The 14,168-nt window shown below is 40.6% G+C and overlaps 1 protein-coding gene across 3 annotated transcripts in view; it reads left to right on the top strand.

The window, feature by feature from the left end:
• EIF3A (eukaryotic translation initiation factor 3 subunit A) overlaps window positions 1-14,168 on the top strand; it is a 34,503-nt gene that overhangs the window by 914 nt on the left and 19,421 nt on the right. For all 3 annotated transcript variants that reach the window (XM_030453763.1, XM_030453761.1, XM_030453762.1), the window contains exons 2-9: window positions 2,895-3,085; window positions 3,274-3,410; window positions 6,914-7,077; window positions 8,282-8,481; window positions 10,111-10,319; window positions 11,294-11,465; window positions 12,504-12,608; window positions 13,929-14,027. In XM_030453763.1, coding sequence (XP_030309623.1) covers window positions 2,895-3,085; window positions 3,274-3,410; window positions 6,914-7,077; window positions 8,282-8,481; window positions 10,111-10,319; window positions 11,294-11,465; window positions 12,504-12,608; window positions 13,929-14,027 — 1,277 coding nt within the window. The remainder of the gene's footprint in view (window positions 1-2,894; window positions 3,086-3,273; window positions 3,411-6,913; window positions 7,078-8,281; window positions 8,482-10,110; window positions 10,320-11,293; window positions 11,466-12,503; window positions 12,609-13,928; window positions 14,028-14,168) is intronic.

Genomic DNA, 14,168 nt, shown 5'->3' with positions numbered 1-14,168 from the left:
AGCTTGTCTCCTTTCAGCCTAAGTATATGGCTTTGACACTTCTTTTTTTATTATAGTATCCTATTTTGAGCATCTAGCAAAATCATTCAGACACTTCATTCAGACACAGGACTGATTGTAGGATGACACTTCAAGGCGTCCAGAAATTACAGATGATGTAGAGGTCTTGAAATGACAGCTGAGGAGGCTGTGGAGTCTGGGGACTATACTTAATTCAAGTACTTGGTAATTAAATGAGAAAATATTAATAAAGTACTGCATGTCCTGAAGGTTTCTAATGGAAAATTCATTGTAAAACGTATTCCCACAAAGATAAAAAGTTGATAGGTAAAATCAGCTTCAGTGACCTTGCAAAGATGAAGTTGTATTTCAACAATCCTTTCACTGGAAAAGCTGCACCTACCATAGTGTATAAACGTCAATTAAACTTAAGAATTCTTGGGAAGGGTGAGCTGTACTTGGTGAGCAGTCACACTGGTGCAGTATTGACCTTGAACTGCTGTTTAATTCTGGCATTTTACCCTTCTTTTCCTGGCGTTGAAGAGCATCTTTCAATTCACATCCCTTGTACTACTGCAAGTCTGCTGAGTTCTGAGGCACTGAAGGAGTGGAGTTGAAATAAAGGATTGAAACTGAAGGAAGTGCTCTTCAGCCAGATGCTGGTGGTGCCCAGTTGTGATAAATGGAATAGAAAACATGACACATGATGTCATAGGGCTCAAGCCTTACCATGGCCAAGTGTGATGAAGGGTGAGAAGTCCTACCCAAGGCAGGTTGTAGGCTGCAGGAAGCAGTTTGCTGTTAAGCTGATGTTTCACAGTGCAGTTTCCAGAGGTTCAGTGTTTGCATTTTATATGTAAGGCTTAATTGAGCATTTGGGAGCACTTTATGCTTCAGGTTCTCCCTGATCTCGCTGTACAAAGTTGGTGTTAGGAAATAAGAACTTGAGTGATTATAGATACTTACAGATACATAAGAAAAGTTGTTTTTTCTTGCAGACAATAAATGCAGGTGAAAGCCAACCCTTGACTATTCTTAATATCTGGCATTGCTTTGTAGTCAAGGACGTATTACAACTTTTGGAAGTGTTTTATTGTGGCAGGTGCTGAGTTTGTTTTCTGTTAGAGATGCTGGATAATGTGTGACATTTTTCTCACCTCTGTGGTGATGTACATTTCCTCAGATTGAAAATTTAGCTTAATCTGGGATTTTGGGTTAGCAGATAAGTTGTCTGTGTGTGTATCAGCTAATTTTTCTCCAGTCAGCTTCAGTTGATGTTTTGGTTATCTTTTGGCATTTTAAGTCCTGTAACAGGAAAAAAACAGATAAAATGTAATCCTGACAGCTGCTCAGTTGCAGATCTTTGTTTCTATGACTTACAGTTTCCACTGCAAGGCACGGTGATGTGTAATGTGTTTGACTTTTCAGGTTCACTTTGTGCTTTTACTACATTGTCTGTTAAATTAGCCTTAATTATTTGACTTACTGGTAAGAACTTGCTTGGCCAGAGTTAATTAAAAGTTTCAAAACGTGACTTTTGTGCTTTGTCCAGTTGGTTATCGAGTGCTGAGAGTTGGGGCTGGAGTAGCCTGGCATTGTTGCAGGATTAAACTTGCCTTTCAAGTTTATTTTCATAAATAAGAAAATTGTAAAGCTGAGCACTAATTGTCTCAAAAGCAGCACTAAGAGAATAACTGTAAATTATGGGATGGAGAATGAATTCATTTGAATGAATTCAGTCAGTAAGCATAATAATATTGCTGAATACTGACACACTGTTAACCTTAATTATCTTTAAATACAACACCACGTTTTTTCTAGAAAGGAACTTGCTTATCTTATGCAAGCTCATTATTTACTTAAACTAAGCCCCAAATATGTGGTCCTTAAATTAAAACTGCTGCTTTCAAAATACATCCTTTAGCCTGGTTTCGCTTCCAAAACTTAAAAGCTCTCTGATATCTGAGCACCTTGAGCTGCCCTCACTTTAATCCTTTCTGCCATTGTTTCTTTTGGAATGTAATGATTTCCCAAGTACTTCATGGAAAATAGACTGCACCCCATAGCTTTTAAAAATACACACATTTCCTCTTAGCTGTACTCCACTTCTTGGTATCTTTCAAGCATGTTTGCTTCTCATTCTTTACATTTTTATCTTGCTTTTCTCCAGTGAGGAGGACCATTTGTGTAGGGCCTGTGTGTGCTGGAAGCTGGCTGTGCTGCTTTAATATTTGCTCAGGGATAGTTTCTGTATTTTGTACAGAGCAGTGTGATATGTCAGAGGTTTGGTGCTTAGGGATCCTCTTAATAACCAACAGCAGCTGCTTAAGGAGTGAATAAATGGGCACTGGTTTAAAAAATGCCTGACCTCTCAGTTGGACAGTAGCAGCTCTTAGTGTGCCCTATAAGCTGAATCTCTAGAGCACTCTGACTTGAAAAAAAATTCCAAAAAAAATTTCTGAACAAAGTTGCTTTTTTTTTCCTGTCTTGAGACCAGAACTTATTTTTAAGTCACATTCAGTGGATGGTTTGCATCTTGTTGAACAAAACTGATAGCTGCTGTGCTACAAGCTTTGTGGTGTGGAAACTGGCTTTAAAGTTGGATGTGTGTGTTTAATTAAAATACATGAAATGCCCAGTCATGCCTTGGTGGATGGTGAGACATCTCTGCCATCCTGAAATGTTCAAGTGAGAAGGAGAGGTTTGCCTGTGTTTGCCAGTTCTGTCACTGAAAGGCTGCAGCTGCAGCTGCCAACGTGTTTGCTGCAGCCAGGGAAACCAAACCATCAATGAACTTTGGTTAGTTGCTTGAATTCTAAAAGTTCACAGTGTCAAGTATAAAAATAGGCATCTTCTGGCTTGCAAGTCTTTGACTAGTTGGATTTTACTTTCAGAATTCCTTGAGGTTGGCAAAAAGCAGCCTGCCCTTGATGTTCTCTATGATGTTATGAAAAGTAAGAAACACCGAACATGGCAGAAGACCCACGAGCCCATTATGCTGAAGTACCTGGAGCTCTGCGTGGACCTCCGCAAGAGTCATCTGGCAAAAGAAGGGCTGTACCAGTACAAGAACATTTGCCAGCAGGTATGGCTTTTGAATTTTTGTAAGTTGTAGCAAGCATGTTAGGTTTCAGCTCATGTGATCTAAAAGGAACTGACCGGTCATGTGTTAATCTGCCTTTTAAATGTTCCTGGGTTTGTAGTGTTTATGTTTTAAATATTTGCTGCCTGTTGTGGGTGGGAACATCTTTCCATTTTCTGCCTTTCATGTAGGTGAACATCAAATCTCTGGAAGATGTTGTTCGTGCCTATTTAAAATTAGCTGAGGAAAAAACAGAAGCAGCTAAGGAGGAATCCCAGCAGATGGTGCTGGACATAGAGGACTTGGATAACATCCAAACTCCAGAAAGGTAAGTGGCCTGTCTTTACATGTAGCAGTTTACAACAAAGCATCCCTGTTTTCATGGAGCATATTGGCAGTTCAGAGAACTGAGATATCAAGGATGAGTTTGAAATGGTCTGTTCACATCTGTATCTGTAGTGATATTGGAGAGTTTATTACTGAAAGCTGCTCGTTATCAGTTATGCTGTTAGTTATATTAGACCAGCTTAATTCCTTTATGTCATAACCTCCATTCTTTCTGACCACATTGTGATCCTACAAACAGAAGGAAATGTTGCTTCATACTTACTTGGGTTACTGATAACATAATAGAAAAAAGGGCCTAAAAATGAAATTAAGAGTGTTATAACTCGTTGGATGGATAATGGGAATGTAGAAGGAATGGGAAAATAATCTAAATAAATATCCTGTAGGTTGGTTATAGACCTTCACTAGCAAGTAGTGCCAAGTTAGGATAGAACCACTCCAGCTCTGTGAGGAATCACTCTTGTGTTCTCAGCACATTTTGTGGGAGAATTTCCTAATCTGCTTCAGGCAATGTGAGGTTAGCTCTGGCTGCCTATTTATGTTCCTCAGATGAATCTCTTGGTTTAGGGAGTGCTCAAGCTGTCTCCAGTAGTACAGCTGTGTATGTGGTGACATTTGTGGAAGAGGGGTGACAAGGTGGAGGTGAAGAAATGTTTTAAAGAAAGCACTCCAGCTGAGTTTGGAGGAGGCCATCTGCCCACATCCTTTAAAAAAAATCAAAAAGTGTAAGAAATAAATTAAAATTTCCCTATGTCAAATTAAAATTGCTAATGATAACATATAAAAAAGGATCTTCATCCATAAGTGGAGAATTCTAGGAAAAACTGTGGTGAAATTCTGAGTTGAGTTGAGGTTGGGCATCCTAGGTGTGGTCTGAAGATACTGACTTTTGTAAGCATATTGATTCTGGAATAAAAGAGGAAGGTTTTTAGAGCATGGAAATAACCCTGTTTGAGGAGAACAGAGGATTTAGCTTTCTTTCATGTTGGATGACAGGATAATTTCTGTCCTGGAGTTTTTAAAAATATCAGCAGATATTTTGGGTACTAAAGCTCTGCAGCTCCCCATCTGAGCAGTTGTGTTTTCTCACCCGTGTGTAGGACTCAGTAGTGGTCTGAACAATTGCTGATGGGGTGTTATCTTGATTGTAATAACATCCAGGTCTGTGGTTTAAGTTTTGAAGGAAGTAGTACATGGAGTTAAACATAAAATCCAGCAGAAGGGGAGGTGGCATCTGATTACATTAGAATTTTATTTGCTAATTTAATTGTTTAGATTTATGAAATCACAGAGATCTAAACTAGGGAAAAGTAAAGCTGCTGGTACCATCCATACCAGTTGAATTGGAAGAGGACTGACTGTGACCAGTGAGAAACTGAGGACATAGAGTGACAAAAGGAGATAGGAAGCAAGAGTGAAGTTAGTGGGGATTCATTCAGGTAAAATCTTGGCACAGAGACTAAAATAGTTGAAGTTACATCTACTGATGATAGAAAATTGGAATAAATTATCAAAGTGGAGGGCATTTTGTCTTGTGTAGGCAACTGTGAGGGATAGTTATAGCAGTCAAATAAAAGTCACAAAGACATGGAGTAGCTGTTGATTTACATGTAACAGCAAGGCTCTCTGGTGGGTGGGTGTTGGGAACTCACTGGTGGCAAAAAATGAGAAGGTTACAGACCTGTCTTCAGTAGCTCTTCCAGGATGACAGTGCCATTTGTGTTACTTCAGTGGCTGAAATAGTCTTTGTGACAGGAATCCCACTGATGGAGGACATTGAAGGTCGACTGAGCACTCTTTTCCTTGTTCTCTTTTGTGTAAATGAGGCCTAGAAAATGTTTTTTCAGTCATACATCTTTATCTGAACAACCATGGTTCCTTTAGTGTTTTTTAGGGTCTGTTTTGTAGACTTTTCTTACTTTTTTGCTGGATTCACTGCTTGATCTCTTGGAGAAGGCACTAGTGAAATGTAATCTTTAATACTGCATGTAGTACTAATATTCAAGTAAAGTAGAAGCAGTGTAATAGAAAGGAGTGACAAGAGCTGAGAATTTGTTATAAGCAAAGTTCTAAAGGATTTTAAAGATGAAGCTACTGGTGAAGATGATGGGATCACGTGGGCCCTAGCACTGAATTTGTCTCTAAATCTCAACAACCTTTTCCAGTGTTGTTTCTCTGAGTGAGGGAATGCAGTTATGGCCACTAAATGGCAGATTATCATAACCTCTGACATCTTTAAGCATGTTTTTCATATCAGAATTTTTAAAGGATTTGATAACTCTTTATGTAAGCATTGTAGCTCTCAATGTCTGTAGATCCTAAGACACACCACCCTTTTGTTAAATGTCAGTAAGAAGTGAGCTCTCCTGGGCAGCATTGCTGATGACTAGAAAGAAAGTTCTTGCAAGCAGGGAATCGTAGAATCATAGAATTGGCTGGGTTGGAAGGGACCTCAGAGATCATCAAGTCCAACCCTTGATCCACTCCTGCTGCAGTTCCCAGCCCATGGCACTCAGTGCCACATCCAGTCTCTTTTGAAATATCTCCAGACACGGAGAATCCACTACTTCCCTGGGCAGCCCATTCCAATGGCTGATCACCCTCTCCAGAAAGAAATTCTTTCTAATCTCCAACCTAAACCTCCCCTGGCACAACTTGAGACCCTGCCCTCTTGTCTTGCTGAGAGTTGCCTGGAAAAAGAGCCCACCCCCCCCTGGCTCCAACCTCCTTTCAGGGAGTTGTAGAGAGTGATGAGGTCTCCCCTGAGCCTCCTCCAGCCTCAACACACCCAGCTCCCTCAGCCTCTCCTCATAGGATCTGTGCTCAAGTCCCTTCACCAGCCTGGTTGCCTCCTTTGGACCTGCTCCACCACCTCAATCTCCTTTCTAAGCTGAGGGGCCCAGAATTGGACACAGGACTCAAGCTGTGGCCTCACCAGGGCTGAGCACAGGGGCAGGATCCCTTCCCTGGACCTGCTGGCCACGCTGTTCCTGATCCAGGCCAGGATGCCATTGGCCTTCTTGGCCACCTGGGCACACTGCTGGCTCCTGTTCAGCTTCCTGTCAAGCCAAAGTATTAGAGTAGACAGTGGTATTTGATTCTGAAAGGTACAGTATGAACCTCCCAGGTAGAAGAGGAAAGGTGGAAATCCTGAAATTGATTCTCTTTGGCTTACTTGTGAAGGATGCAAAAACTCCTCCCAACATCTCTCACCTGGACCTTTTACATGTCAGTCATATGTGCAGGGGCCGAAGTTTGAAACTTAACAGCAAGGAAAGTTACCTGAATCTTTTAAAGAAAAAGGGAGAAGTCTAAGGGACCAATTTGAAAGTAAGAGATGGGCTTCTCAGCAATAATTTGCTGTTCAGTTTCGTCTGATCTCAACTTAGATCTTGATTAGAAAAAATGGTGAGAATTTCAGGGAATTAACCCTTTTTTTGTTTTTTTTTTCCTTACCCCTTCCCCTTCCTGCTCCAACTCCAGTGTTCTTTTGAGTGCTGTAAGTGGAGAAGACACTCAGGATCGTACTGACCGGCTGCTTTTGACCCCCTGGGTTAAATTCCTGTGGGAATCCTACAGACAATGTTTAGATCTTCTCCGAAATAACTCTCGGGTGGAACGTCTCTACCATGACATTGCACAGCAAGGTGAGCTGAGAAAAGGGAAGCTCAAAACTAGAAATTGGAATGTTATTTCTATTTGAATGCTGCTTCAGAGTTGGAAATGTGTCAATCTCTTAAATATATCTATGTACACACATACTATTCCTAAAATTACAGAGGTTCCTTAAAATTGCTGAGGTTTCTTGACTCTGTAACAGAACTTGCAAGGAAAAGTTACTTTTCCCTGGACATACTGAGAATATGAGAATTAGTGGTGCTTTGTATTTATTCTTTCTAAGTTACTGTTTGAAGTCAGTTGTGTTTTTCACTTTGCTACCCAGAATGGTACCAGTGGCCAGTCATCTGACTTCAAAAAGTAGTGCACACACAAGGGTGCTGTAACATTATTACCTTAAAATTTTGACACAGACATAAATTAGCAGAATGTTATGTGGAAAATACTAAGAAATTGTCTAATATTCTTTCTAGTATTATTCTGCAAAAATTTGATTTATAAGAATGAATATTTACAGTTTAATTGCTTCTCAAGGGTCAGGGATGAACATAATTTTTTTTTTGCTTTTTTAATACATTTTTAAGGCTCTATATATTTGAGAAAAAATCTTAGATTTTTAACCATGGATCCAAAGTGTGCAGGCAAGATGACTGTCATATGAGTCCAGGTGCTTTAGTGTATTTAAGTCTTTCTGCTACTGTGTCAAGAGTTCTTTTTATGGCTGTTTCTGGTCGAGTTGCATAGAATTTTCAGAATGACAGGCAAGGCTAACACAGATTTTTGAGGGGAACTATGAGGTCAAAGGTGATTTCTTTTTTTTTTGAGCCATTTCCAGTTGTTTTCAAGCTTCATTTAACTTTTCTATGTGCAGATTACTTAAGAATTTTTTCCCACATTTTAACAAAGCCAGATGAGCCATTCACAAACTCTTACTTGCTCTTAATTCAAAATAAAATCCAGATTCACTGCATAAATTGGAACATTTTTAGGGAGTGTCAGAGAACTCCCTTTGCTCTTTACCTTAATTCTGTAGAAGCATCTTCATATTTCAGGGTCAGGGTGGAAGTGCTCTGCATCATCCCGGTGACAAACTGCATCTTGTTTGATACATTTGTGGACTGTCAATGAGGATTCTGTAAAACGTGCCTGTTTACAGGTGTGAATCCCATTTAGAGCTGTCATGAAGTCACCCTTAGTCAGCATTCTTAATTTACACTGCTCATTTTTTTGCAGCTTTTAAGTTCTGCCTGCAGTACACCCGTAAGGCTGAGTTCCGGAAGCTCTGCGATAACCTGCGGATGCATTTGGGGCAGATCCAGCGTCACCATAACCAAAGCACAGCAATCAACCTCAACAATCCTGACAGCCAGTCCATGCACCTGGAGACCAGGCTGGTGCAGCTGGACAGTGCTATTAGCATGGAGCTGTGGCAGGTAGGCAGCAGGGCTCCTGTAACCACACTGTGTAGTCTTCAACCTTTCCAGGATCTGTTCCACGCAGAGCAGGTTTCGTGGTATAAACAACAAGGTAAAGACAGTGTAATAGCTAAAGAATAAAGTTGGATATCTAGAATGTGGTACTATGTGTACATCCAATACTTAGTTTGATGTTCCTGCATAGCATTTCAAACCAAGCTTCTGCTGGTAGTACTTAATGGTAACGTGGCCGAATTAATTTTGAGTTGAGGAAGTGAGAAGTTAGTGATGGTAGAATCATAGGATTGGCTGGGTTGGAAGGGACCTCAGAGATCATCAAGTCCAACCCTTGATCCACTCCTGCTGCAGTTCCCAGCCCATGGCACTGAGTGCCACATCCAGTCTCTTTTGAAATATCTCCAGACATGGAGAATCCACTACTTCCCTGGGCAGCCCATTCCAATGTCTGATCACCCTCTCCAGAAAGAAATTCTTTCTAATCTCCAACCTAAACCTCCCCTGGCACAACTTGAGACCCTGCCCTCTTGTCTTGATGAGAGTTGCCTGGGAAAAAGCCCACTCCCCCCTGGCTCCAACCTCCTTTCAGGGAGTTGTAGAGAGTGATGAGGTCTCCCCTGAGCCTCCTCCAGCCTCAACACCCCCAGCTCCCTCAGCCTCTCCTCATAGGGTCTGTGCTCAAGTCCCTTCACCAGCCCAGTTGGCCCTTTGGACCTGCTCCAGGACCTCAGTATCCTTCCTAAACCTGGTACCTTCACGTCTGCCATCTTGAGTTCCTGTGGACTAGGTCACTGAGAAGGGGTTGGTAAATGCTACAGGCTTTTATTAGAGCCCCAGCACTGCTGGTTGAGTTATTGTGGAATCACGGACTGGTTTGGATTGGAAAGGACCTTAAAATCCTCTAGTTCCACCCCCCTGCTATGGGACACCTCCCACTAGAGGTTGCTCCAAGCCCCATCCAGCCTGGTCTTGGTTATTGTCTAGGCAGTGAGGGTGCTATCAAGGCAAATTTTTTAAGAGGTGCATTGCTTTTCTAGCTTCTACAATGCCAAATTCCTTAAAAAGCCAATGTTTTACAATATTTGTTTTTTTACAATTTTTGTGGGGTTTTGTGAATTTGGAGAATGTTGTCTGTGTGTTGTTTCCATTAAATGGATGTACATAATCACTTGTAAAGGCATTATGTGTACTTTTAGAGAAACTATACCCATTTTTGATCACAAAAATGTTTCTATGCAAAGTGGTAGAACCAGTAAAGAGTACAATTTGTGTTAATTGTGAAAGAATTTCATTTTTGTTACTTGTTCTTTTCTCTTGGTTCATAGCTTGAAAATTGGGGAAAAGAAAAATGGTTTTCAAAAAATTATGCAAATTGTTAACAACCAAATTCTGAGCAGGTAGTGAATGGATTTGCAGTATATTCAAGTAATTTTCTTATAAGAAAGTAGTCTGTCCTTTCATGTAGCCAGCAAAACTGAGGATTAAAGCCTTCAGTGGTATCAAATATATTAGTCTTTCAACTTCATAGTACAGCTTTTTAGATATCCTTAACATGTTTTCTTTCTCTCTTTTGGATGTTGTGGAAAACTTCTTAAAAGTGGATTATTTGGTTTTTTTGTTTGTTTTTAGGAAGCTTTCAAAGCAGTGGAGGATATTCATGGGCTATTTGCACTGTCTAAGAAACCACCCAAACCACAACTGATGGCAAATTACTATCACAAAGTTTCAACTGTCTTCTGGAAATCAGGAAATGCTCTTTTTCATGCATCCACACTTCACAGACTTTACCACTTGTCAAGGGAAATGCGGAAGAATCTCACGCAGGAGGAGATGCAGAGGTGGGCAAAGATCCTTCATGTCATCTTAGGTTCTGTTGTTAGCTCCACAGTTCAAAAAGAAATATAAATTGTACCCCAAAAGAAGCAGGTGATCTGGTGGTTGTGAGCAGCCCTGCTTAAAGTGGCCACTGCTAATTGCACCAAAAAGAAACTTAGAGCAAGGAGGGTGTTTCACAAAACTACAGTGGAAATAATGTAAACATCAGGAGCACCTTGCTTAAACTTCCTTCTCTGTTGCTGACTGGAAAGCTAGGCAAGGTAATAAATATCTGTGTTTTCTTCCTTTTTGTCTTCTGAGTGGTGGGATTTACTTTGCATCATTTCACTAGAACTAGCATAGGTTTTTTTCTTAATGTAGAAAAGTCTGTGTGGCCAAGTGGTCTTTATTCTTTTGATAACAGCTGTGATACTGGCAAGGCTTTTGAGTCACACAGAGTTATTGGCTGCATTGACCTCTTGCAGTTTGTGTGCAGGCTTTTAGAATTCAGAACCTGGTGGGAATAAATACTCTGGGGAAGTGTTTATATTCCTTTTCATCTGGCTGCTAAGGTCAGAATTTAAATATTTACCTGTAATTTGTTATATCAAAAGGTACCTCTGGGTTGCACAGCAATTTTAAAAAATCAATGCAATCAAAGTAGCTGGTGTGGGTTTGCAGCTAAAATAAATGTTTCCAAGGTGCTGCTTTCTGCTGTTTCCATTGTTTTGTAGTAATTTGATATTAAATTTCTTTATAATTTGTATAAATGTGTATGCACACAGAAGTAAGTAGTGAAAAGATGTTATCAAAATCTCTCCCTTGGTTGTGGAAAAGCACTGCAGTCTGCACCCTTACCCTGCACTGCGCATCTTTTCTGTCACTGATGGTATTTTTACAGTTCTGCATCACAAATGCTACTCATTGCCACGTACATGCAAAGAATTAATTAGTTCTGTCTTGCACTTCACCTTCTGTGGTTGTGCTTTGTCAACAGGATGTCCACTCGTGTCCTTTTGGCCACTCTCTCCATCCCCATTACTCCCGAGAGAACGGATATCGCCCGTCTCCTGGACATGGATGGCATCATTGTGGAGAAGCAGCGGCGTCTGGCAACCCTGCTGGGTCTGCAGGCTCCACCTACTCGTGGCAGTCTCATCAACGATATGGTAGGTGGTGGTGGTGGTGGTCAGATGAGCAGCTTTTAAATGCTGAGTCCTCTTTTGGTGATAGTTTTCCTTGGAAAACGGAGCACATAACTTAGCACTGTGCTTAGTTATGGGACAATGGTTTAAGAATTAAACCAGCTTTATGCTTAATGGTGTGACTTACAGTAGAGTGTTAACATGTCAGATTGATGAGAAGGACTGTTTGGAAATGGCAGCAATAGGGGAGGCCTAAATGCTTGTGTGCTTAACAAGTCAGATTCTGTATTGTCCATTTATGTCACAAATGTTGTTTTGAGAGGTCTGAAAGGAGTTATGAGCCAGAACTTCGGGGTTTTCCCTGCTCTGAGGTGCAGTGTAATTAACTGAACCTAGTATTTATTTTTCTGTCCTAAATATATTTCAGATAACCACAAGCCAGATAACAAATAGCAGATTGTAAGGACCTGAGTGACTATGAAAACATCTTTGTGTCTCATTTGAAGGGAGGCTACACTTGTGTATCATCAGATCTTCCCAAATACCCATATACAAATAAGGCATTCAGTCATTTTCAGAGGATATCTGAATTTCTTCCAGTCACTTGCATGCATTACATTCATAGTTCAGTTAACAGTTTGCAATGCTACTTCTATTACCTCTCCAGTTTGCCCTAAAAACACACTTTAAGACTTGGTAAGTTTACTGATGAACTGAGGTGTGTCTGGTTTTAGTTTGGATGCAGGCCTACATCTGTGTAGTGGGACTTGTGTCTTACAACTGGCTAATAAGCTTAGGGTTATACTCTAGTCTAAATTTGGGTCTTGCTTGTGTGGTTTTGTCCATTTTTCCACTTCTAAATACAAATAGCTCAGTGGTACAGCCTGGAGTTATTGTTGCTGCAATTAAGAATGCTGTAGTGAAAAAGTACTATCCTGTATCAGAAGGTACATGTGGTGCCTATTTAACTTCTTGAATGTAAAATGCTGGAAGCATTATTTATTAATACTATGTTTATTTTGAACTCTTTGGTTTGTGTTTCATTTTGTTTGTTGACTGTAGGTGAGGTTCAACGTAGTGCAGTATGTTGTTCCAGAAGTGAAAGACCTTTACAACTGGCTTGAAGTAGACTTTCACCCCCTCAAGTTATGTAGCCGTGTCAGCAAGGTAAGTTTTGTAGCTCTGTTTGTATTGTCATTGGTCTGTTATTTGAGTATTGATCTGTGGTAAATACCAGGTAGCTTTCTCTGTTGCCAGAATTTTCAGTGATAAGATTAATTTGGTCAAATTCCATTACAATTACATGTGACTAACATCTGGTATATCATAGAATCATAGAATTGGCTGGGTTGGAAGGGACCTCAGAGATCATCAAGTCCAACCCTTGATCCACTCCCGCTGCAGTTCCCAGCCCATGGCACTGAGTGCCACATCCAGGCTCTTTTGAAATATCTCCAGACATGGAGAATCCACTACTTCCCTGGGCAGCCCATTCCAATGTCTGATCACCCTCTCAGTAAAGAAATTCTTTCTAATATCCAACCTAAACCTCCCCTGGCACAACTTGAGACCCTGCCCTCTTGTCTTGCTGAGAGTTGCCTGGGAAAAGAGCCCAACCCCCCCCTGGCTCCAACCTCCTTTCAGGGAGTTGTAGAGAGTGATGAGGTCTCCCCTGAGCCTCCTCTTCTCCAGGCTGAACACCCCCAGCTCCCTCAGCCTCTCCTCATAGGATCTGTGCTCGAGTCCCTTCACCAGCCCATTTGCCTCCTTTGGACCTGCTCCAGGACCTAGACCAGATTATTGAAATAGAAGGAGAATTCATTCTGGTCTCTAAGGTGCTATTCTCTGGGCCTCTGTTAAAGTAACAAAATTTTGGGAATGTATTAATTAGGTGGTCTTCTTTGTGGAGAAGTTATAAACCTAAGTTTTATTTAAAGATACAGAATTGAGAGCACTGTTTGTGTGCACGTATCCCAGTGCATGCAGGTGAGTTGTGTGGGAAGTGGAAATCTACACCAATGAGTATTTTACTCATTGGTATTTACTATGAAAATACAGAGATATAAAATACAGGGAGATAAAACAGCTTGAGAGCTGTTGATGAGGTTAATGTAAATTCTGAAATCTCTGAAGCACATCATGTTCTTTTTCTTTGTTCTTGTTCTTTGATGTTTTTGAAGCACATCATCTTCTTGATGGTGGGAACAAAGAAACTTGAGGTGCAAAAAATAACTTGAAGGTAAATTAGCAGTGTGGTAAATGTTGCCAGTACTGTCAGTCACCTTCACACAAAAAATGTTGGCAATCCATGATAAATAAAAGTGTTCTGATCTAATGATACACTTCAGTAAAACAATGTTGTGTTTGCACAGAAGTTCTGTTGTTTACTTCTTTAAACCAGAAGTGTTTAAGAACTGTGCCTCTTGCTTTAATGTTGAAGTTTTGAAGGGTTGATGCAGATAGAGTAACTTTGCAGAATTTTGATAGGTTCTGAACTGGGTGAAAGACCAAGCTGAAAAGGAACCTGAACTGCAGCTGTATGTCCCTCACCTGCAGAACAACACGATTCTGCGCCTTCTGCAGCAGGTATGGATAAAAATAAATGTGTGTTTGTAATTGTACATAAGTTAGAACGTGCTGTGGAACAACACTGAAGTTGGAAACTTCCATGCTGAAGTAGTTTTTTTCCCATCAAATAGGAGACCTTTACGATGTTGAAATATTTCT

This window comes from Calypte anna, chromosome 6 (genome assembly GCF_003957555.1).
Source record: "Calypte anna isolate BGI_N300 chromosome 6, bCalAnn1_v1.p, whole genome shotgun sequence".
NCBI lineage: Eukaryota > Metazoa > Chordata > Aves > Apodiformes > Trochilidae > Calypte > Calypte anna.
This window is presented reverse-complemented; position numbering and strand designations above follow the sequence as displayed.